Source organism: Metopolophium dirhodum, chromosome 3, assembly GCF_019925205.1.
Source record: "Metopolophium dirhodum isolate CAU chromosome 3, ASM1992520v1, whole genome shotgun sequence".
Classification (NCBI taxonomy): domain Eukaryota; kingdom Metazoa; phylum Arthropoda; class Insecta; order Hemiptera; family Aphididae; genus Metopolophium; species Metopolophium dirhodum.
Genome location: NC_083562.1, coordinates 8,566,092 through 8,593,623, shown reverse-complemented (window position 1 = coordinate 8,593,623; position 27,532 = coordinate 8,566,092). Strand labels below are relative to the sequence as shown.

General features: G+C 26.3%; 1 protein-coding gene across 4 annotated transcripts; it reads right to left on the bottom strand.

Moving 5' to 3' along the window:
• Positions 1-3,212: 3,212 nt before the first annotated feature.
• Positions 3,213-26,023, bottom strand: LOC132940524 (rho guanine nucleotide exchange factor 18). 4 transcript variants are annotated; one of them, XM_061008183.1, is made up of 29 exons: positions 25,679-25,849; positions 23,516-23,742; positions 23,365-23,444; positions 23,113-23,287; positions 22,909-23,053; positions 22,670-22,850; positions 22,444-22,604; positions 21,032-21,190; positions 20,738-20,916; positions 20,603-20,676; positions 20,410-20,498; positions 18,283-18,342; positions 16,113-16,163; positions 14,896-14,942; positions 14,322-14,413; positions 14,158-14,262; positions 13,774-14,091; positions 13,547-13,705; positions 13,328-13,482; positions 10,727-10,883; positions 10,350-10,635; positions 8,353-8,537; positions 8,128-8,290; positions 7,882-7,991; positions 7,589-7,782; positions 6,415-6,661; positions 5,918-6,220; positions 5,557-5,847; positions 3,213-4,788 (listed from the first exon to the last, which is right to left on the bottom strand). In XM_061008183.1, the coding sequence occupies exons 1-29, from the start codon at positions 25,819-25,821 to the stop codon at positions 4,603-4,605; spliced, it is 4,722 nt and encodes a 1,573-aa protein (XP_060864166.1). In that variant the 5' UTR covers positions 25,822-25,849; the 3' UTR covers positions 3,213-4,602. The 4 variants fall into 4 exon arrangements, with proteins under 4 accessions (XP_060864166.1, XP_060864168.1, XP_060864167.1 ...); XM_061008186.1 differs by lacking the exon at positions 25,679-25,849 and adding an exon at positions 25,882-26,023 and having other exon boundaries at positions 3,214-4,788; XM_061008185.1 differs by lacking the exon at positions 21,032-21,190 and having other exon boundaries at positions 25,679-25,850.
• Positions 26,024-27,532: the final 1,509 nt, after the last annotated feature.

Here is a 27,532-nt window from a genome sequence, read left to right as displayed (position 1 = left end):
AAATTTTATCTGTTGAGTAAAAAAGCTTGAAAATTTAATAGAAGGCTCCTAGGTTATTGTTTCAAAGGCAGATGAAAAAAATTAAAAATCCTTAGTCACAGTTTTTATTTATAAGCATTTAAAGTTCAAATTTTGACAAAATACAGAAAAATCACGAAAATTAGCAAACTATTTTGAGTTGAGAATTAAAAAATTAAAATTTTTCTTTTTAAATCTAAGATTTGAAAATGTAATATAAGATTACTCATAAGTTTGTCTACCTGTATCAAAAAAAAAATGTCTACAAGAAACTTAAATTAAATTTTTATGAGCGTCTGAAATTTATATTTTTACAACATTTGATATTCACTCGATTTCTCATGTAACGATTTTCTTATTTTATTGTAATTAAAAAACGAATGACTGTAGATACTTGAAAATTTCACTGAATGTTTATATTAGCATATTCTATACACGATAAAATTTTGAAAATATTTTGACTCTTTTTGAGCTGTTTACGGACGTTGTCAGTTTTAATTTTTTTTAGTTTTTTTTTTCTATAAATATCAATACAATTTTATTTGCTGGGTAAAAAAGCGTGAAAATTTATTATAAGGCTCCTGATATATCATTCTAATAGTTGTTAAAAAATATTAAAAATACATAGGCACAATTTTTTTTTATAAGCATTTAAAGTTCAAATTTTGACAACATTTATCAAATGTATAATTTATTAATTATTTTGTGGTTAAAAATTTATAAAATGTTTAACTTTTATGGCTAAGGATTGAAAATGTAAAACAAGGCTCCACGTAAATAGGTTATATATAAATTACTTTATTCACAATAATATCATCAAATATACTTGATAATATCATAGGCTGACTGACCGTTTTCGCTCAGAATCGTTTTTCTTATACAATGATATTATATCATTGAATTCAAATTTAACACCATCCATTACAGTGACCCACTTGTAACCTACTGTACAGCAGAGCGACATCCACTTATCCACCTTTTTTTTTATTTGTTTTGGAAACTTTATATGGACGTTAGCTATAATATTGTAGGGGTTACGGTTGGTAGGGTTTATACGGTCGGTATGGTTGGTGTAGACACGTGTAGATATGTTTGGCAAGGTTTTATTGGCAGTGGACATCCATCTGGGACCTAGCTAGTGACAGCGGACGGTGCTTGCTCTCGACACACATAACGCGTACTTGCATACCTAACTGATTGCAGCAACCGGCGCCATGTCAAGCCACAATTGTAGGTTTGTATTATCATTACATTCATGATATATTTGTTCTATGTTTTCATTAAAAATAAAATTATAAATTATAATGGTTAATTAGTTAATATTATATACTTAATAGTTATATAACTATATAAGTATTACTGTATTAGACGAACTCACGAATTTAGAAAATTCCAAGTGTCTAATAACGGTTATTAGTTTTTTCAAAAATTGGTTTCGCGTAAAATTACCATTTTTTTTTCCACCTTTTTTTTTGTTTTTCCCTATGCATAAAAAATATCACTAAAAATGTATTTTAACGAGTAATTATAATAAATCCTACATTATAACATTTTATACTGGCATTACATTTGCATGTTTATAACAAGTAACAACATCACATCATATTTAAATAAAACTATAAAAGACGTTAATTGTGTCTATATTCAAAAAATCACAATTTTATCTTTATAAAGTTTAGGGAATCGACTATGGTTTTATTTATTAATTATTTACTTGGAGGTACCTACAGTAGTTACCTACCTACTACATAATTATGATTATGCTACAATCGTTTGTAAACAATGTATGGGTACGTTATTTGTATTAGATAGTTATGTTACAAATGTTATAAAAAAAATTTAAACATTTCTGATTAGTGACCATTGACAATACGGTGGGCGGTCGCAGGGCCGGCTCAAGTGAAAATAGTGAACTAGGCAAAATCAAATTTTGCCGCCCCTAACAATATAATATTATCAGTATTTTGAAAAGGCCGCCCTCTGACTAAAGTGCTGCTTAAGTTCCGCCCTAGGCATAGGCCTATGTCGCCTACCCCTTGAGCCGGGCCTGGGCGGTCGACTGGTGGCCTGGCGTTAAATTGTATTAATTGTAAGGTCCACGTGTTGGCGATACGATGATATATAGCTACCTATCCTCGATAACAAGCAAGGATCATTTGAAACTTTTATTTATCCTAAATTGGAAAATAAACAGAAAAGTAAAAAATTAATTAACGGTGGGTACCTAATTGTTTTAATTAAATTGAACTACCTAGGCAGGTAGTGGGGTTTGTTGTTAATATAGATTTGTTTAAATGAATAAAATATTTAACGTCAGCACGTTTTAGCACAATAAAGATTTGTTGATGCAAATAATGTAATTACCCATAGTGTGGCGAGAAGGAGTACGTGCGGATGAAGGAAAACTTCATTCTCTCGGCGAGGTCAAACCAACATTTTGGAGTCGGTTACGTAGGTATACTCAGGTCGCTCTATAGTGACGGCGGTGGGGGGAGAGGTTTTGCAGTACACAGAAGAAACCCCGAGTAGCTAAGAAGCTCATGATATTTCGAATGTTCAATTACCCGACCAAAAAAAAACGTACACGATATCAAACCTGAGCATGTGGCGTCGGCACCGATCATACGCGATGAATGAATGCAAACATTTACCAAATCATACCAAATTTTGGTAGTTTGTTTTTGTATTATTGTTAGCTTATATTATATTAACACTTATATAGGTCAACCCTTTTATACAGACGTACCAATTATAAATGCCAAAAGTTAAATCATCGTTTTTCTATCACTTGCGTAATTAAGTGGCTATAATAAAGTGGTACATTTTTAAAGGTATTCATGCTTTGATAATGCTATGAGGCATTTAAATACTATCATAAGTTATGTAAAGTAACACTAACTCAAAATTTTTAATTGAAATAAAATCAACTTATCACCTACACCAAGAGCTTTTTCATAAATCATATTTGATTTTATGATTCAAAAATCAAAGTATGATTTTAACGAACATAAAAAACTCTATAATGACACAATATTAAAATACCAACAACAAAAATTTAAAGTTCAATATATGTTTATTTTATATTAATTTATAAATATGAGTGTATAATGTATTATATAAATATATAATAAATTATAACCTGTAATACAATACAATAATAAAAATAATGATGATAACAATATATTATTATAAATATATAAGGTAGGTATCATTAAACAAAATACAATGAGCTTGTAAAAACTTATTAAAAATAACTATTAATAAACCAAGAAGATTGATATAGGTATTACTACAAAAATAAAAAATATTTGTAATAATAATAACAATAAAAAGATTCAAAAATCTAGGAGTAACAAAAAAAAAACATATTTTTGGTCATACAAGTTATATAATACTGTGAAACTAGGCTTAACATGATTTAAATACAGTAAAAAGTAAATAAAACCGGTTAAAAATAATAATATTAACCGTGCACTGGTGTCATCAACAAAATTATGATTAAAAAAAGGATAAAAATAAAAAAATATTTTTTTAGTAAGAATGGTTCAAATAAGCCTGAAGATTTGGTGATATTTACAAAACAAGTCATATAAATTTAAGTTCCTACATATCTTTTTGAACCATAATATGTAATATAATATTAAAATAATTATTATATAAAAGTTATCAAAACAATATTTTTATAATTAATCACATTTAAAAATAAGTATTGCATATAAGACACATCGTTAGTACAAAACAGTATCTTAAGTGATGATAAAACATGCAAATCTTAGCAAAATTAAAAAAAACCTACAAGTTAAGATAGTATTTGTCTATTAGATTGTAGTTGTTTGTCATCACTTAAGTAACTGTTATCACTGATTATTGCTAATGAAATATTTTTAATAAAAAAATACTATATAAATTTAACCACAAAATAAAGGTGCATCACAGCCCTAGTTATGTTAGGCAACATATAGGCGAAGTTTGAAAGTCTTAGTCATCAATTATTGCTTAGGCCACCTCAGAGGACTTCCCCCCCCCCCAAAAAAAAAAATATTATAATAGTAATAATAATAATAATAATAATAATAGTATATAAATAGAAGTAGAAATATAAAACAAAATGTATAAAAAAAATAACACATGTTAAAGCTCGAACATTACCGCTAGCCTTAAATTTAAGGATTTAAAATAGATAACTACTAGAAATGAAATAAATAATTTTAGAAAAAAAAATCACAATGAAAGAAATGGATAAACATTTTGGAAAAAAAAACAAATGTAATAGGAAAGACATAATTTAACAACTGAACACCAATGACAAATATATATATGCTATGTATATAATATAAAAAAAAACCATTGGGAATTTGAATTCTACTAATATTTAATACCATTATCTTAATTTGAAAGACGTTTTATGATTCTAAAAAACTTATAAGTTAAATAGTGGAATGGGAAATATATAATATCTGGAGAATATTATATAGTATTAATAAAATTATTGTCTAAGAATGTCCATAGTAGTTTGTCCTATTCAATATAAACAAAGAGATCCACTAGTAATGAAAATGTTTAAGTTGTAGAAAAATATTACAATCAGAAGAATATCACTTCTTCTTCGGCGGTGGAGGTAGCATTGGTGTTATTGATGCTGCCACTGTTTTCGGTATTCTGTGTTTTGGATTGTTTTGACTCTGGGCTACGAATGCGAAATTTTTCAGGCAATTTTGGATAGGTATTTGTTCTTCCAGCTTTGTTGCCCGATTGTTTTCCTTCTATTATCTAAATATTTAAAATGAAAAATAAATATAATAGACACAATGTTACTACGATAAATATCAATTATAAAACAATAATATTATTGAGTAACTGCATTAAGAAATTCTAGTATTCAAATTTAATATTAAAAAAACAACTTTTCAACACTTTATCTACTAATGTATAATTAAATAAAAATCATTGTTTAATTTAATATTTTTATTGTTCATTTGGATTATCTACGCGACTACAGATTTTTTTTTTTGTACTTTAAGATAATGTCATACCCGCTTGTGTTTTTCTGGCTTACAGAAGTTAAACATAACAAATTTGTGTTAGATCCTTAGAGCAGAACCAGTTACCTTTGATATTTAAAATTGTAATATTCAAACATGTTATGAGCATATTTAAATTGCAATATTCTACACACACATTTCTCGCTTAGAAAATTTAAATATATGTAAAAACCAATGTACAAATATGGATGATTTTCTTACCTTGAAGTTTGATAATAGGCCAATTCACTCTAATAGTAAAACTAACAACACAAAATGGGATCTGCTGAATGTAAATTTGGTATGTAGTTTAAATGACAGAGCCAACACAGATGAGTATGACATCCTCCATTCTTAACTTAATACTTTTGTCAACATTTATGATTTTATGATTTGTGTAAAAATAAATGTTAAATTTATTAATGCCAATGATAAATTGACATTATATAAGATAGAGCCTTCTAATTATAATTTATAAAATATGTATCATATTCTTCTGCAAATATATTCTAAGTACCTGAGCACTTTGCATCATTGCCGGACTAGATCCTGTACGTGAATGACTAGGACCTTGTTGATTTGATGGTGATAGTAATTCAACAGAACTGCCTTGAACAGGGTTCATTGGGTTTTTGGCACTCTCACGCAACTTTAATGGTAAAAGCTGTTGAAAAGCATATGCTGATTGGGAAGTAGGTGAAGTTATGGTATTGGGTATGGTGTCAGATGTAGAGCTTGCATTATTGTTACCCAATTTATTAGCTAATTTAAATGGTAATTTTTGTTTTATTTGAACTTTGGAAGCTACCTAAACAAATTTATAAAAAATAGATCACATGAGAATTTTACCTAATTTTCCATTATAAATATATTCATACCTTTTGTTGGTTTGTAGCACTAATCAGATTAATAGGTAATGTAGACGTGGAAGCAGTTGAAGGTGGAGTATGTTGTTTCCATTTCATAGAATCGGTTCTTTTACTACGCACAGATTCTGAATGAGACAACGGTTGAGCTACTCCTTCAGAGGGAGATTGATTTTGTGTTTGTTGATTTGGTGACACAGGTGGCGGCTGCATATTAGGTGACACAATAATACCTTGATTGGTTAACATTTGCAATTTAAGGTAAAGCTGCTCTCGTTGCTGAGTTACATCAGTTTGTTCTAATCGTACTTGTTCCTAAAAACAATTGAAATTATAATTGAATATTAATACTATTCAAATTTCAGGAAATCAACTACCTAATGTATAATAATGCATTTTAGATTTAATAATCAAATAACTTCAATTGTAAGAAGTAATGTTACATATCATTGTTAATTAAACCGTGTACACACATTCTAATAATTGCCATTTTAAATTGTAAAACTAACCTGTAATCTGAGCAACTGTTCTCTTTTTTCTTCCCAATCCTTAATTTCAGAATCACGTTCTCTTATCCAAGACTCTTTCTCATGTGTAAACTTGTCTTGTAGATTGCGTAGTTCCTCTAATTGATGATTATGTCTATAAACTGGTCTTTTATCTTTTGACAAGGCACTAGAACTCATATTTGAACTGTTTACAGCCGGGTCTTCCAGAATATTCTGTGACTTGTAAGCAGCTAACTCAGCTTGAAGACTATAAAAAATTTTATTCCACCAATTATTTTGACGAACCTACTACATTCTACTATCACCTTTTATATCACATAACATCAATACATTTAATTTAAATCATTATAACTACAAGGGTTAATAAACAATAATAATAATAACTGAGGTACCTATTGATAAAATATCAAATTTAGAGGAATTTCAACATTAATAAATATATATTATATACTACCAAGGACTAAGATATAATGGACTGGCAACGAGCAGCTTATCACGGCCACAAATGTATGTACAAGAGGCAAATTGCGGGGGGTCGCTATGTGTTCTGCATTTAACATGGACAAGATACAAATTGTGTAGCCAAAAAAACTCACCGGTAGCGCTGAAAACTTCAAGAATAGTATTCTTATCAGCTAAGTGACACCTTTTCGTGGCCGTCCCCCGATCCCCGCCAACCCTGTCGTTTCCAGTCCATTATATCTTAGTCTGTGTATACTACTGATTTTATCATTTTTTTTTCAAAAATATTTAACATTAATGACCTCATACTCATCATAAAAATGTATTATAATGGACAAAAATATATGAACTGTAAACATTACTATGGGCTATTGTCTAAATGTATACTACTTGGATACTACTAATTGGAGAAAGTTCATTTTCAAAGGATATTGTGAATGATCTCTTAAAAAAACATGGTTTGTTTTTATATTTGTTGTTTTTATAACCTTTTGTGGTTTTTTATTTTTGTCATACATTATTATGTATAATTGTAATCCAATTTAATTTAATCATTATTTAATTATTTATAAATAAGAATTTTATGAATTAGTTGGGTTAAGCTTCAAATACCGCAAATAAAAATGCATTACATAAATTCAGCTCAGGCATAAAACAGGTAATATGGTTTTGGATATATAACCGAAATAATTATAAACAACATTATATTTACCTATCAATATTAGTCATTTGTTGTGAAATAATGGAAGATAAAGTATAAATATGATGTGTTAATTCCATTGCCGTAGCTTGTTGTTCTTTTCCTAGAGCTAATAATGTTGGGAACTCGCTGGATGATTGTATTGTAGTAGCACTTTGAGATGAGCTTGTACTACAATTTTCTTTCCAAGTAAGATTTCCATCTCTCTATATTAATATGTAGAAATAAATACATATTATTAATAATATTTTTAAAATAAATTTGAATTATGGCAATCAATATTTTGAATTTAGATCTAAATTTACCAATTTGGAATCTTTACGAGTGGAACTTGGAGTACCCATTGGACTAGAATTGCCAGATTCCACACTATTTTCATTACCGTCCACAACTTTTGGTAATTTTCTTAGAGCATCTAAATATAAATGTATATAATAAATAAATGAAAGTTAACTAAGTTAACTTTAAGTTGACTAAGAGCATAAACTTTATATTCTTAACCTAATAAATAATAATTAATTTATGAGTGAGTGCGTTATGCCTGTAATTACTTTTTGGTGATGATAATGAATTATCAAATCCACCAAATGTTTCAGCTCTTTTAGGTAATGTCGGTGAAACATATGTTACACTTTGATGTTCACCTACAGAACTTGCACTACGAGACAAATTTGTACCAGAAGCATACAATGAACAAGCAAGTTCATTGACTTTCTGAAAACATAAAAAAATTTTTTTAAGAAAATAGATAACAATACAAATAATATTTAATTTACCTGTATAGCATTCATAACTTCTTTTCGTATCTTTTCCGAATCTTGATGCTCTGTAACCAAATGACAATATGATGGAGTTTCAATTGGTAAGCTTTCTACTCCAGCAGATGCTAATAGCTTTAGCTGTAAGCCCATTTTTTCTTCTAAAATCAGAGCTTGTTCCACATCTTTTTGCCTCAAAACTCCTATGCAAATTATACACAGAAATTAATAAAAAATGAATAAAACATTATATAACTCTAAAATGTAATATAAATACTTGTCGTCATCGACATCGTACATTACTCCCTACGTTGAGCACAGCTAATATGCTGAGTGTTAGTAATGGCAAATTTGATCGTGCATTGTGCAATATATATTATGGTGACTAGGGTTTAACACGCATTGTGTTAATGACAGACCAGGACTCCTGGCAGTCAATAGTTGAGAGTCAAGGGTTGATAGTGGAAGTTGATGGGTGACAGACTTGAAGAGGACCCACGGACGACCAGTTTAACCGATATCAGATATTAGCACCCACGACACACTACGACCCGATCGGTAACTCTCGTTTATATTATAAGATTGTAATAATATGTTATTGTATTAATAATAACAGATATATATATGTGGCTTGGCGTGGCGCGTTGGTTGCGGAAATGCGACTGAGAGTAAGTAACGGCCACAGCTACTAGCTCCCAGATGGGTGACCACCCGGGTTCATAGTAGTTAAAAACCTTGCCACACATACACATGTTTGCTACCTACCGTAACAACCGTTAAAACCAACCAACCTTACCACTACCACAGTTCATAACCCCTACAACAGCTAATGGCCATAGTCGCCGAATTCAAGTTCAATAAAAAAAAAAAGAAAAGATATATATAATTACGTTGAGTACTTTGCTTCACATAAGGTAACCCTGATCATTAGTAATAATATCACACTCTGAGGTCGAGTCCCTGAGACCTTATAAATATAAACAGAACGACACCCAATGAGCATACGAAGCGACAGGTGGAAGCACCTGTCCCTGGAGTTCCGATTTTTTTTTTTGGAAATAATATTTTTTTTTCAAGAAAAAATGTTGATTCTAAGGTACAACTCTTGTGTCGTGATATTATTATCATGCAAATCTTATGTAAAATTATTGGCCTAATCATTTTTAATGTATGTTAAATTGTATATTAAACAAAATTATAATAATTAGATTGCTAAAGTAACAAAATCAAATATATTTACACTTTAATTCGAAATAAATTTAATAGATTTAATAAACATTTTACAACAAATCGAGGACAATGATTTTGGGGATTTTTTTTGAAAATTCAAAATCTGGAAAGATACCTTTATCGGCTAAGGAAGTTAAACAATGTATGCTTTGCATATTATACGTAGTCAAAGGATTAAGTAAAGAAAAATTTAATACGCTACCAGTAGAAAAAAAAATTTGAATTAATAATATCTTATAAAACGGTGTTGTGGATACTTTTGCTTGATTAATCAGTAGTGGGTTTTTTAAAATGTAGTAACATACATTGTGAAGAATCATCAACACTTGTACAATTAAGAGATCTCGAGAAATCGACTATGAAAACTTTTAGAGGTGGACTTCTTGATACTGAAGATAAAGATAATTCTAACGATAGCACAACAGATCTTTTTTCTTTACTGAAAACAAGTTATTATTAGATTTAAATATAAGCCAGAAGCCTATGAAAAGAATATTAGTGAACCAGACTCACAGTTAGGATTAGAAAATAAAGATACCGATATTGTTGAAACTGGAGACGTGGCCCAGCAACAAAAAAATCTCTTAACAAACTTAGAAAAATCACTTTCACCAATTAAAAATACTAAGCAAACAGATAATTTAAAACTTGAATCTAAAAAAGTAAATCAAAATATTAACTTGGAAATATTAGCTAGTTTAAAAATAATTGATACCCCCAAACAGCATACAAAGCGACAGGTTGAGAGGAGGCATTACTATATCCAATAATAAGATGATACGTACCAACAATTTCTCTTATATTATTTTTCTTAGTTTCTAATTGCCTTTGTCTTTCTTCAAAACTGAAGGTTACATATCCATTGTCTTCTTCTTCAGGACATTCATTCACAGCTGAACGAATAGATTGTATCCATACTTGTTTGTCTTTAGGTTTATGCACTTTGAGTTCAAACATTTCTGGTTCTGCTGGATTAGAAGATATTAAATAAATACCTTTAGTATCAGTTCCAGCTTTTTCTCTGACTAAGAGTTTTTGCAACGATACTACACCAGCAACTGGTTTTAAAACCTATTAAAAAAAAAAATAAAAAAAATATTTAACTTAAAATAACAACATGACGTTTTATATATATTTTTTACTAATTAATTAAAAAAATTACTTTATTTTCTTTTTCTTTATTGCTTTCAGGCATAAAAAAAGTATACTTGTGATTATTTTCAAGTATAAAAAACAACACATCGGTCATAACAATAACATTAACCATCACCATTTGTGTTTTTGCATGACGTTGCATAAGCCACGCTGTCCCTTCAAATCTAAGAAAATATATTCATTTAAAAACATGTATACTACATATATATATTTACTTAACACTTATATAACAAAAACATTAAAATGAACAAACATTTTCGGGGCTTATCATTTAAGTTTAATTTGTCTTATGTAGGTACTTGAAGTAGTACACAATTTTGTTAAACAATAATATATCAAAAACATATTAATTGCTTAACAAATGTTCTCATTCCAATAAAATGATTTAAAAGATTTAACATCTAAAATTATAATATGTATTTAGTAGGTAGGTACATGATAATATTGATTCAATAAAATGTGAAAATACTATTACACTTGCAAAAACTAACAAAGAATTTAGTTTTATATTAACCCAAGTATATATAATAATACTCTATCCATGTTAAAAAAAAATAGCAGAAGACTTGTACTCAGAGGCGCACACTAGTACTAATTGGTCTAGTACTAGTTGTCTCCTTATAGTTAGTTAATAAATATATGGGTTGTTCCAAAAATTTTCAAACATCATGACGTATCAAAATAAGTTTGTAATTTCAAAGTCGTAATTTATGACTTTTTTTATATTTGATATTTGGTACGATTATATCTATACGACTAAACATTAAGATTGTATTATTATACTCTTATATGTAATGATAATATATAATGCAAATCAGACCTGAGCCAGACTATAGTAAATAATATACATGATTGAGTAACGTTTAGTTGATTTCCAACACTCGTTGTATGATATTATTTTTACAAATATTATTAAGTGATTAAATTGCTACGCTAGTTTTTAAATGGATCAATGTGAAGTGCGAAACATACATGATGTGTGAAAAGGGAAAATAAAATAAAATAATTTAATTATTAATTATAAATATATATATTTTTAATTTTAATTATACAAAAAAATGTTTATTATTTAATATATAATATAATATTATTATGTTAATTTTATAAACTCATCAATTTATGTGAAATTTTTTAGTGAAAATTATGTACCACTACTTAATTCTATATGGGAGGCAACTAGTATAAATTAACCTCTTTATTTATAATAAAGATGGGAGGCAATTCATATACTTTGGAAGGCAACTAGTATGCACAACCATTGATAAATAATAGTAACTGTGCAGGTCCTTAATGTGAAAAGATTATAATTATTAATATTTCTATTACACTAATCTAAGACAATTAACTGAAAACTAATTTCATGAACATTCTGAGGCCTGCTTAATTTTAGATTCAAAGCGAAGCAATAAATGTATTGATTTTACAATGATGTGTTTTTTTTTTATGGTTGTGTCTATCACCATTATTTAGAGAAGTAAAACTGATTCGATTTTCTTCAACAGTATCTTGTTTGATGGAAAAGTAAATGTAGTTAGTGCATTTGAGAGGTCAAAATTAAAAATTGCCAATAGTTTTCAAAAGCGCCGGGAAAAACCACATAAAAACTAAGGAAAAATGGAAATTTTTACATAAAATCAGTTTTTGACAAAATCAATTTTGGTTTTTGGTGTATCAAATTACTGTATACACATGACATTGTTAGTGGTTGTTTACTTGTTTATATTCACAATTTCTATACACGATAAAATTTTCAAAATATTTTGAACTGTTTACGGACATATTCAGTTTCTAATTTTTTTAGGTTTTTTTTTCTATAGATATCAATAAAATGTTATTCTTTTGGTCAAAAAGCTTGATAATTTAATACAAGGCTCCTAATATATTGTTATAATGATAATTGAAAAATAATAAATATCCATGATCACAATTTTTTTTATATGCATTTAAAGTTCAAATCTTGACAAAATACATAAAAATCACAAAAATATGCAAATTATTTTGAGTTAGAAATTCATAAAAATTTTTCTTTTTAAATTTTAAATTTTAAAATTCAATACAAGAGACCTTATAATTTTGTCTACCTTTATAAAGAAAAAAATGTCCATAAGAAAGTCAAATTACATTTTTATGAGCGTTTGAAATTTTTACAACATTGGATATTATAAAAGTGTGATCACCATCTTTTTATTTTGTGCACAATACAATTTCCTTGAAAAGGAGTACAAATTGGAGAATGTTGTCTCTTTAATTCCTCTGTAATTAAATTATGATCTATCAAGCTTATGTAAGAAACTAATTGAAAATCATTTTATGAGTTAATTGCCCATCATGGTATAACTAGTATATTGCTCATTCTATTCTGTATTAATAACACAACATGAAATTTAATTTAATAGAAAATATTTTCCTTATTAAAATGTCAATGAAAATATAATATCTTAGATATTTGATTAGAAATGTGTTTATTTATAAATACAATTGTATTCATGATATTTAAAATATTATAAAAACAATGTGGTTTAATCATTCAGTAAAATTAAGAATTTTCATGAAAATGTATTCCCTATTTTATCATAACATAATAAAAATATATCGTAACAAGACTCACCTCAGTCTTCTATTCTCAGACAATAAATCAGATTTTTTAAATTTACGTCCTCTAAAATTAGTATAAGACTTGGCTTCCATCCGATTATAAATTTCAAGTTTTCTATCTTCTTTTTCTTTTTCAGCTACCTGAGAGTCTACTTCCACCAATATATCCTAGATTTATACCGTTTATGAAATCAATTAATTTAACTAATATCTATATAAACATTCAACTTACTTTAACCATTTTTAATGCCCTAGTAAGTTTTTCACATTCAATTTTGTTTTCTTTTGAAGTTTTTATAAGAGGTTCAATAAGTAATGGATACTTAGTTAGTCTTTGAGTGACAAACAATACACACTCGGGAATACCTTTTTTTTTCAACAAAGGATTGGCCTATAACAAATATAATCAATCTGTAGACTGGCAGTTATCAAAGTCATGCAATTTTTATATTCACTAACCTGACAGTGCTTGATAAAATTAAAAAATGCTGGATCTTTTTCTAAAACTTTATAAACATCCAATGCATCCCTATGTCTTGAGCAGAATTCTCCATAAGAGCTTTTTAAACGTTGAGCATTTATGTTTGAAAATTGATCTAATAGTAAATCTGCGATGGAATCTACAATACCATTATTATTGATAGCGGCTGAACATTGTTTTTCTTTCAGACTTTTCAAAAATCCAATGTGAATTTCAGTAAGTTCAGCTAATCTAGGGAACATACGATAAACTTTATCGCCGAGTTGAAAATGTTTTTGTAAACCATCAACAAATACCTATAACATATTGATTGATTTAATATTGACACGTATTATAATGAATTTATCTATGTATAAAATTACTTTTTGCATGACTCTCAAAGTAAGGCAATGATGTTTTTCAGTTAATACAAATTCATAAATATGTTCTTGGCGTTTTATTTCTTTGTCTTTCAATTTTTTCAAAATCTATAAGGCAAATTGATAAATATTACTGTTGAAAAAAATTATACTAAATGTATAATTACTTCTTTGGTAACAGTAGGTGTCCAAGAATCAGGTTGTTCTTCGTGTAGTCCCAATGCAGGATCAGTTTCTAAATCGTGAGCTGTTATATGATCTTTTCAACAAAAACAAATAAAAATATCAAAAATTACAAATTATTAAGTAAGGTCAGAGAATTTGGATCTTGAGTTCTGAACTTTTATTTAGAGTATTTAAAATTGGTATTTAAATGGCTTACATACCAGGCAGTTAATCGTGACATTTCTGAAGATAGAGCCCAATTAATTGCCTAACGTGTAAGTCACTTAATACCTTAGCAAATACTTCAGGTGCTGACTAACAAATTTAGAATTTAGGTTTTCATCAACATTTTTTTGATGATATTAATAAGTTCTCAGAAAAAAAAAATAAGTGTATTTAGTATAAGTAAATGTATATTTACTGAAATTGATTTCTGGTATCCAGTACGTATAATTGAATATTTTAACCCCTATTATTACTGGTATTTTTTTTTTAATTTGTATGTTATTACTTATTGGCAATTCTTATAATAATTATTATTAAGCTATTGTATATAACATATTAATAGGTGCTTACTTTCATTTAAAAATTCAAATTGGACTAAGGAAACTTCATCCGAATACCTAATAAAAAACAAAAACTGTTTAAAAATAGAAATATATAAGCAATTCACATTATTACAAAAATATTAAATATTTAATATTATATAGAACTATTCATTAGTATGTTGCAGGTATCGCTATAATGTGCAACAGAATATTGTGCTAATGTTGCACATTTCATAGTTGTTTCATGTCCCTGTATATTATTAGATTAACTTTAGTGTAATGCAACAAAGCTAAGTGTTTCTCTAGTTATATGCCATACAAATTAGATTACTTGAAGTCAATATCATTCAAATTTTCTATTTAAGAAATTAAAACAAACTTTTGATGATAAAAAAACAAAATATGATTACACAATACTCCTTTTAACTGTTATAATAATATAATAAAACAACAAAACCTGATAAAATTTATAAAAACGATAACAGGTAATTACAAGTTATAATATGGTTAGACGATTAGTATAGTGAGGCGCTAACATAATAAGTATATAGTGGACTGTGATCAGCTATCATACCTACAAAGAAATGTTACTTTTTTTTTTTTTTAGTTATTTTGGTATCATATTATTTGGATAAAAGGTTTCATATAGTTTCAAAATCTAATACCTATTGTTTATTATTATATTTAGAACTATTTCCTAATATGATTAATGTTAGCGAAATACTAACTAACATTGAAACCAACGACAGGTCAAAGCAGCAGAACTGTAAATCTATATAATACAATTTATATGTATATAATAATTTATATATTATATTATATAAAATGAAATACACGAAAGTTTCATAAGTTATTACACCATTGAATGTTAAGTATCTTTTATTCGTATATTTTTTTAATATAATGGAATTGTTTATCATGTAAAATATAATAAATTATACATTATCTATATTCGGTCCAGTGAGAGAATACACCAACTCTGCACATCCCCACGAGACATCCTGCCATTGAGACCAGTTCCTCTATGGTAGAATGTCGTGTGGGGATACGCTGTAGAAACAATTTTTGTTGGGCCGCGGCGTGTTCTTTTGCTGCATAGAGTATAGTGTCCCTAACATTAATGAGTATATGTTTTGTTGGTAAATAACTTAATAACATAGGATATTTTATATCTATAAATTATTTTATATTCAAAATGTAGATGTATATTTAACATCTATGAGATAAATTATTTTATTTACTTACACTACACCATCTTGTGAATGACTATGAGCATCATCTTTATCTTCTGGATGGCTAAAATTAAATACAATTCAAATTAGTTAAAAATATACACAAATTTTATTTGATATAGAAAATGAAATAAAATCCATATGAAAAGGATGAGTAACATACACACAGATTATACAGGTTACGATAAATACTACTAAAATAAATGTTAATATATATAATACTTAATTATTTACCACATAATGTAAAAACGCAAAAATTATATGCAAGTTAGTGCACAAACAAATGAAATATAACACTTATTATTTCTAACAATTAATATGTATTATGTGCATTAATGGATAATGGATTTTAATTAAGAAAATCTTAAATGGATTTCTCTATACTATATTAAATGCAGAAATAGCAATAATAATTATCATACCAAATATGATCTGCATTATATTTCTATAACTTTATTAAATGAATCATTTTAACAAATATACTTTATAATATTGTCCCATGAGGATTTACCCATATAAGATACCTCCTGAGATAATACATTTATCATAAATCTGTATTTTTTATTAGACTCACAGAGACAAGGACTACATATATTTTATTTTTTAATTTGATTACATTTTTTGGTAAAAAAAGTTAAAAAATATATTTTTTTTTTTTGAAATTGAGCCATTTAGTAGAGTTTAATTGTCTGAAAATGTTGACCTTACAACATTTTATTGTTATTAATCTCATGATTTTTTTAGTTTATAGGTGAAACAGCAAAATACTGGTTTTGTGAGTCCCCCATTACGGCTAATGGATATATCCCCACAGAACACCCTAAATACTACCATATAACCCCCAAAAGAGCAGAACCAATATCCAATTTCTGTAAATAGATAGAATTTTCTGATTGATTTATGACAAAGTAAAATTAATAATTTATCATAATTATTATTTACAAATAAATATGATTACATTAGTCAAATCCATCAATTAAAAATAAGTTTTAGAACTATTTTTAGAGAAAATGGTAGTTAATTATAATAGTATAAAATTATTTACTGGTGCTTTGAATTATATTCACATAGCTCAGAATCTTTTTCAAAATTTAATTGTTATTTGTTTTAAGTTTGTATGTACAAATTCCAGACATATGATCTACACAAAGCAGTTGCTAAAAAAAACATGCATAAAAGGTTTTTTCTTATAATTACTTTTTTTGAAATACTATAAATAAAATGCAATAACCATGGTAGGATGATGAATTGAAATATTTTGTAATCACTGTAAAATCGTCAGATGTTGAAAGTTGTAACACATAGGTACATAATTATTATTAATTAATTTTATTAGTTAAAGAAAACTTTAATTTATTTATCATTTGTCTGTACAGTTCATTAATATTAATAATTAACTAGTTGTATGATTATTGTGCTAATTATAAATTAAAAGTAATATTAGTAATTAATAACAGATTACAGATTACAAATTATATAAACAATTAGCATCAAATCAATAGGTTTGAGAAAAATAAAAAGATTAATCCTAAAAAACAAATAAAAATTTTTCTTGGATGCACTTCAAAGCATTTAGATTTTAAGAATACAAAACACACATCTAAATATACTATACAGTATACAACATTTTATACATATAATGAAAATGTATTCTAGAGTAAATGGAACAAAGTAATTCTAGTTTTTTTTCAGTTTTTCTTAGAAATCTCTAAAATAATGTGTATTAATATCCAAAAATTAAATTGTAAGTCTGCTAATATAACTATATATACAAGTATATAACTTAGTAAAAATAACTAATAAGTAAGAAAAATTATCCAAAAGAGAAAAAAATTGTATATAATATGTATACAACACTGTAATATATTATTAATAGGAAATGTATAATCAACTTTAGTTTAATCTTAATCTATCTTAGGCCACATCTAGGTTACAACAAAATACTAAATGGTACAAAATTTTTATTCTGTATTTTGTACAAGAACTGTTTAATTATTTACTTTTTAGATTTATTTATGAGATAAAACTAAAACATTATTATAATTAATATTTATTTTAAGTAAAAATCAAACAAAACAATTTAATTCACAATAACATAGAGCCAAAAGAATTATTCAAAATGCACATAAAAAAGGGGTTGCAATAACAGTAGATCACTATATTGTGTTGTGGGGGAAACTTACTTCACACCTAATTTGGTTGCTACCACTTTCCAAGGCGAGTAAAACTGCACCATAAATTTCCTGAGAACGGATAGGTGAAAAAAAAATTTATGCACACAAAAATAATTGAGGAATATTTTTTCAATTATTAAAATTATTATATCTACAATATATACAAATAATTAGCCTCTACTAAAATTATTCATTATAAATATCAAATATGGGTTAAAATATAATGAATGAAAATAATAAAATGTGTTTTTTCAAATGTTAATATTTGATGTTATATACATTTAAAGCCATGCAACAAAGATAATAGTTTATAAAATTATATCAAACATAAATAAATTGAAAATATCTTAAACGCAAAAATACACATTTATTTTCTTCAGAGAAATTTTTAATGATCTTTATACATCTGGTTGAAGTGCTAAAATCCAAATTTAAGTAATAATATTGTTGTACTTTTAATTTGTACTTATAAGATACATTTAATCATTTGATTAAGTTTTATATAAGTCTAAAATTTTTAATTAAGTTAGACCTAAATGTATTTATTTATTATATAGTATAGATTATATTTAAAAATATTAATATTTATGAAAAAGTTATTTTCTGTATCAAATGTATATATAATTACCACATTATTAATAAAACATACAAAACAATCGTTAATATTAAATTTAATGTATATATGTAATTATTATTGAAAATATTTAATAACTACACAAAATACTCCAGAGACCATTTATAGTGGTGGCCAAGATAGGGTCAGATATATATTATGTATGTTCCAATTCCTTAATATGAATTTTAGTACCCTTATTTAAAAATAAGCTATACTTAAAGTATATTACATTATAGTATAAAAAGTAAATTGCTCTAGTTAGGTAGTTGAAAAATTACGGGCATAGTCATGTTATATATGGTATTTTCTTTACATCTGAATGGATATGAGAATAATCAATTATTACTATGTATAAAACTATACTACTAGTTAATAAGAAGTTGCTTGATATTTAATGTATTAATCTTCCAAAAAATAATTAGAACTAAATTCTGTGCCATTATTGATGGTAAGGTAATTTAGGCACTACCACAACTAAAATGTTGTAATTAAGAATTTATGTTAAATACTTAAAATTAATATTTTGTTTTGTAATTTGTAGATCACTAATTAATTTTATAAAACACATTTTATGATATTATTTTTGGATTTTTCTGCATGAAGATTAAAAGTTTATCTTGAAAAAATGAAAGTATAGACTAAAAATGTTGTCAATTTCTGAATATTGATATGACATTATGAACAGATAAGTAGACATATGCGATATACATACACACCTAATAGTTAATACTATAATCTATCTTCTGAATAAAGCATACTAGAAATTATCATTCAAGTTATGATAATATTTAATATTAATACTGATAGAGACTATACTCAATTGCCAATTGTATATTATTAAATGTAATGTTGTTTAATAAAAAACATAGATTTTACTAATTGCATAAATATTTTTAATTAAACCAGAGGAAAGCAAGTAATAAATGTACAACAGAACAATTGTATTAAAAGCATAAAAATGCAAAGCATGTTTCTCCGTTATACTCATTATCACAAATTTAAATGTATTATTGTTATTGCAATTATTCAATTTTTGGCATTATGCATAAAAGGTTATAGATAGGAAATAATCTAGTAGTTTTACCAACTAGGAGACATTATTTTACCACCTCAGTCAAAATTACCACAACCACCACTGAATAAATTAAAAGAAAATTAATTTTTAATAACAAAAAAAAAAAAATTATCTTTACCAATAATAATAAATAATTATTATTCAAGTAAAATAAATCTATTATAATTTAAATTAATTTTATTTTGACATTTTTAAATTATAATTTTAATAAAACAATAGGTATTCAATAATACTAAAATTAATAATAACACTTTCAATTGATAATTCAGTATTTATTATTTAAACAAGTTACATGCTAAATTGTATTCTATCACTATCCTATGCATTTTTGATTTAATTATTAAAATTATATTATATTATTTTTAGTAAGAATCAGCATTTTAATGTTAATACTTGATAATGATAATGTGATCTTTAAAATTAAATTAATTCAAAATGCATTTACCTGTTTGGAGACGAAGACTGATTGGCATTATTTTGGCGTTTCCCATAAAACCTTTGTTGGAATGACGATGATGAAAATCTCAAATTACTCTAATAAAGTTATTAAGTTATTAAAATATATAGTAAAAATAAATATAAATTTAAATTATGTTCCTGTACATTAAAATTAATATAATTCTTAAGAAAATACCAACCTTTCCATATTTTTGTTTAACACATTCAGAAACTTGATCTTTACATGAATTTTGGTGAACCGTGATCAAACAACCTAGAAATTAATTAAAAATTAAAATTAACTTAGGTTTAAAATAACTATAACACATTCATACTTTCACATGATAAAGCTGGTTTATTTTCTAAAGGTTTTGCACACCAATCACATGACTGTTCAAAGTTACTGTATGGTGGAGACATCCAGGAATGAAGAATTTTCTTTGATTTATCTTTTTTCTTTCTAAAAAATAAACTGCCTCTTTTTCTTCTTTTTGCATTTTGATCTTCTGACATACTACAACACGTTTTTAGAAAAAACAATTTAGCGTAATTATAAATTTATTGTTATATTATAAACTAAAATAAATGAATAAAGGTGCAGTGCAAAAAAAATTTTTTTTAAAACTCACTCAGAAAACAAATTGTAGAAGGGTATATTTGTGTTATTAGATGAAGGGGTAATATAACAACGTTTCATTGTACTATCTACATCCAATGTTTCTTCTTCAGTCTCACTGTCTTCTGTACCACTAGGACGACCTCTATGGTGGGTAGGATTTTTGTATTTACTTTAATAAAAATAAAAATAGTAATAACTATACATTTGAAATAAAGCAATATACGTGCAATCTGTGATAAAATAATTCACAATTATTATTATTAATTTAAATCATTAGAGTATTAATGCTTATAAAACTATATATTTTTAAATAGTACTCGCTATCCATAAGTATTTCAAACCGATATGTTAAATTTGTTTTAGTATGAACTATGGGTACAGAGTATTTAGTATGTATTTTTATACAATAGAAATAAAAAAAATATGAAGATAACTCGTGAAATGTTTTGTTAAGTCTCACTTTTATAAATTTTAAGTCTTTACATTTATATTTGTGTGTCTTATCTAAATTATATATAAGTATAATTAAGAGGACAAGGCACCCGCATGTGTTTTTCATCTTACAAGTGCATAACATAGCAAATTTTACGCTGAGCAGGTCAGTTTAGCACAGGTAGTCTATAACTTGAAGTGAATTGACCTCTTATAAAATGTAAACATAAGGTTATTATCGAGGCAATGTCATAAGCGTTATATTATATTTTAATTTTAAAGCGAGTTATGAGTATTTACTATTTTAAGATTAACTAACAATTTACAATTTTAAAATACTCATAACTCGCTTTAAAATTAAAATATAATAAAAATCCTATGACATTGTTTAGATAATAATCTTACTTTTAAACTATACAAAAGGTAAATTCACTCTAATTTTTAAACTAACTGAGCTAAACGTGATCTGCTGAGCCTACAGTTTGCTATGCTATGTACTTATAAGATGGAGACAACACTTTTGGGCATGCCACGTCCTCTTAAAGAAAAACAACTTAACTTAACTAAAAATAGTTATGTGAACATTTTTTTATTCAAAACGAGCCTTCTTATAATTGGTATTTTTATAGGAAATATTAGGGTTTAGATATTTAAATTCTTTACATTTATTTTTCCAAAAATAGGGTAAAGAACTCAGTTTTTTAATGAACATCAAGAATGTTTTCATTCAAGTACTAGCGCAACTTTACTTAAAATTAAATCATAATTGTATTTTATTTACATAAGTATAAAAATAATTTAATAATTAAAATATATTGATAAGTTTAATATATGAAGTGATCAAAAAATATATTACAATATAATGTCTTATTTAATGAAAAGCATCTAATGCAGACATAAAGAAGCTTAAACTACAAAATAAAATAAAAATAAAACTGTGAACTGAATAAATAAATAAATAAATAAATAAAAATAATTTAAAAAACTTACATTGGAATACTATTGACATCATTATTCGAAACATTCTCTTTGTTTAAAATGTCACGTGTACCCATAATTGAAGGCGTGGAAACAGATTTTTGTAAAGGAAGTCTGGCTTGTAATAAACAAGTTTCAACAGCTCGTTTGGCGATTATTTTGTTAAAACCATTCTGTTATACGTATAATTATATAATTAGTTTATAACAAAACACATTATTACATTTTTATTTCATACCTGATAGTCAGTCTCATTAAGTGAGTGTGTAGAAGAAGTTCCACTAAACCTGCGACTTATTAGACCAACATTTTTATTCGACTTCTGGCGACGAAATGATGTACTGTCAGTAGTTAATAAATTTGCTGTGCTATTTGTGAATGGATCTTCTGTCTCAGATTCCATACTACTTAAGCTTGCACTAAAATAGATATATTTATAGTAGTAAAAAAATAATTAGATTATTACTTCATTAATACCTTTTTTGTCGTTTTACAATTTTTAAGCTATGCATATGGTTCTTTGTTAAATCGTCTAATGCTGCCCAACTTCTTCTCCTAATAATTTCATTTTCTTTGGACTCTGCACAATGTTTAGCCATATTAAACCAGTTGAAAGAGTTTTCTTAAACAAAAATAGATTGAATTAAAGGACTTTAATAAAATAATAATTTAAAAACATACTACGTTTAACATATCCAGTTTTGTGTCTTCTAATAGAGTCAAACGTCGAAGATAAATCTGTATGTGTAGGAGAAGAGTTGAGACTGGAAGAATCTAATTCAGACTGACAAAGAGGTTTACTTAATGAAGGGCATGAAGAACTTAATGAGTTGTTTATTCCACAAAATTGTATCATCTATAACATTAAAAAAGATAATATTGCTATACTAATACATTTGAACTTAAAAATCAAAATGCAATAATTTAAATTACATGTGTCAATCCTAACGTGGCAGAATCACGCATTTGCTGTATGACCTCGTGTATTTCATGTAGTTGTTGTATATTTTCCTCTGTAAAAATAAATAAATTTGAATAAAAATAAGTTTAATTTTGAATGATCGTATAATTTAAAAATAATAACCAAGGACTGGATAATTTTTTCCAGCAGCTAAATGAGGCGTTACGCTGATTGTAGGAACTAGAGTAGTGCTTGGCATTGTTCTCAACACAAAATCAGTTGAATCAATACTATTTATATCATTTGTTGCTGTATTCATCTGGGAATAATCTGTTACTGTGTCTTCTTCACTATCGTCCAGTTCATCTCTTTCAAAATGTTCCATTTCATGTCTTTGTAATAACTTTATTCTATAAAAAAATTAATATATTTCTATCAGTAAAACAATAAGTTCAAGTGTAAAATGAGAGTAATTTTAAAATAAAATAAACAGATTATAAAAATTTTAATAATCAAAACATAGTCATAATATTACATAAACACATGAAATAAATATTCAAATACTAATTCACAAACAACTCGCTCATTTTACAACTAATTTAGATATACCTATCTAATTTTATCTGAATTATTACCTACTTAAATAGAATTTTACCATATATTAATGAAGTATACACAAAATTAAATTGTAGTTATGACTATCTGTGACAGTTCTTACTACATCCTTCATTATTTATGGCTATAAATTAAGTAAATATTAAATATAATTTCACAATTATTATTTATTTTTTATTATAGGCATACTCTTTTTCTATTTACTATACCATTAATAATATTATTACATATCATTTTCTGTAATCATATTCTGTAACACATTATCAGCTCTGTAAAATCCATGCTATTAATTAAATAATGTTATTTTCTAAATCAATTTTTACGCAATGAGTTTTAAATAAATTAACTAAAGGACTTCGAACAATATTAATAACATAATAGAAAAAAATACCCAACAATTTTCATAATAAATAAATTCATTTATTATTAAACTAACTAACTAACTAACATAATTTTATCTACATATTGTATCATAGTTAATTTCACAACATTGTTTCATAAGTTTTAATTTTTTTTTAATAAACTAACATAATTTATCATTATACCTATGCCTAGAAAAATCACTCACAGATATTATACCTAGAAGTTTTTGAAAAAAATAAAGTAACCAAAATTATGTAAACATACAATTACAATATCATTAGTATAGACATATTTTATAGCCAAAAATGTATTTTAGTTTAATAGTATGGATTGAAATTGAAGTTATGGCCTAAAGGCTAAATTGTTATTAATATTAGTTGAACAATAACTGTTAAATAATATATTAGATATATTTGACAACAAATATATAGGTACATGTAAACCTGTTTGACCATGTTAGATTTATCTGAGCAATTTCATATTGATATTTTTGTAATAAATGTAGGAGAAAAGTAAAAGAAAATTTAAGTCATTGCTTATTAAGATATCAAAAATTTAAATTACTTTTGAGTACACTAATAAAAATGAAGCACAAAATAAGAATAAATTTAAAAGATACATATATTTATTTATATAAAATAATTGTTTTTTTTTATTATTTGTGTGTAGAGAATTTGTCTCAATAAAGTATACGATAAACAACGATATGTCACCTGATAATGACAACTTATAAAATCTCTTACCATTCATAATTTAAAGAAAAATCCAACAAATTTTTGTTTGAATATTATTTAATACTCTTTAAATTCATACTATTTAAAATTGTACATATTATACCTAATAATAATAACTTAATTGTAATTAGAACTTAATCTATCAAATGGATGTCACTAGATAAATTTGTGTTTTGATAAGAAAATCAATTTTAAAATTATTTTATATTTTCTAATTGGTAGGTACTTACTTTTTAATAGGTAAGTAAGTACCTATTAGCATATTTGATAGCTTGGGAGCAAGTAAAATTTTAATAAACTAGTGTTCTTAAAAATTAATCAATACTGATATCCAAAACATGATTACTACAAACTACTAACTAATTATGGCATTTAGATTACTCCTAACAGTATAAAAAATATATCGGTATTTAAGGTAAATAATAGAAATACATTTTATTAAATAAACATAAGATACATTTGAATCATATTTAAAGATAACATGTTAACGCAAAACTATATTCATGATCAACATTTAAATTGGTTATTTTTTTTTTTTTAAGATAGCTGCCAATTCTAGGCCAATTTAATTTTAACATGTAACAAATAATATCGAAATCATAAATATTAAATAAGGAATATTCATATTTCTTACAGTCCACTAGCGTAATCCACAGGATCTGCTTTTATTATTAATTCCTCACAGACGGTAGAACAAGAATCGGAATTTAGTTCAAGACCTACATTTACATAATAGGTGTGCTGGTCAACCCCGGAAGGTCTAGGATATTGACTCATCAGTTATACAGACTAGATAATGAATATCTCAATAAACATGCATCAGTGTACAAATTTTACCTGTTTTTCAGCAAATAGGTATCATGATTCTCGTTTAGCGGATAGCATTTAAAACCAAAACACAAACAATATTACGTTTTATATACTCAAACTCAATAATCGTGATGACAGACTGCCATTTTGATACTTTATGTTCATAACAATGAACATTGGAACGAAATTGATATTAAAAAAAATGTAGAATTATTTAACAAACAGACGTCAGCAACGTTTTAAATTTGATAACTGTGATAACGTTCAACCAATGACTGTTAAATACTTTTATCACTTATATCCACGGCTATCTTTAATCGTGCTTATATCACAGAAGATAAGATTTCCGAGATCTATTCTATATTTCTAATTATAAATTATAATATGTATTATATTATGTACTTAGGTCTATGACATGCCCACGGCTTTAGATAATCGTGGACATGACTAAATAAATTTGTATTCACTAGTTGCTGTAAGTCTTGATATTAAAGTGAATCTACCTATTATCAAACTTTTAGGTAAGAATATTTTCTATGCTTAAGCATTGGCGATTTTCCAATAGTTTAATTTTCAAGAGAGACGAGTATTTTCAATTTGTAATATTTGACGTGCGCATGTCTTGCTTGAGAATTTAAATATTGAAAAATCACACTTAAGCACACATTATGGTCTTACATAAAAGTTTGATTATATGTCACTCTAACATCAAAACTAACAGCACACTATAGAAACTAGTGTATGAAAATTTGCTATGTCGTACGTGTGACAACAAATGCATAGGTAGCGTCCTTACAGGATTCCAGAGGACAGTCATATTCCAATATTGTTTTGAAAAATACACAATATACAGTTTTCAGAGGCTGTAATGTAGTTAAAATTGTCAATTTTAACTCGTTTAATGATACCCACTTTCATTTTAGGTCTTAAGTTTGGATTAAATCCCAGACTAAAGAATTAAGAGATGAACTAGAATCATCATTTATGAAGTACAAAAATGTAAATGGTTTTTGGGTGGTTGAAGGACATGGAATGACATTTAGAAATATAAAACCTACTCTTAGCCCAGGATTATATTAGTCTGTAATAAGTTGTTCTGTAAGAGAAATTTAAGTTCAAGTATGACTGCATAATATACATTTTTATTTTTGTTAAGTGTAAGCTTACACTAACTGTTTTAGATACTACTATTATATTATTTTAGCATTTTTCAATGATTAAAATTTAAAAATTAGTAGCGAGTTAGAAAAAAACGCAAGTTTGGCCCATCCAATTATAAATAAAATTACAAACGTAGAAATAACTAGGTTCATCTCAAGAATTCTTTGCTATCAGTGTTTAACATATAAACAAACAATAGGTGTTGAATTAAATAAAAGATGTATCATTTTAATTATTATTTTTTACAGAAACAATGGAAAGACATTGCCGATAAATATGTTTGAACAAATGACATAAACACTTAATATGGTCATAGTAGAACCAAAATCTGTCAATATAATATTATAATGCTTTAAAAGTGTAAAATTGAATATAAATTCATTGAAAATAGAACTAAGTGATAAGGTTAATATAGTTTTGATTTTTTCTTAACTCTTATTTTATATAGTTTTCCCAGCCATATCCTTTAAAAACTTTAATCTAGAAACTAATTTTGCACATTGAATGTGAAGCAGAG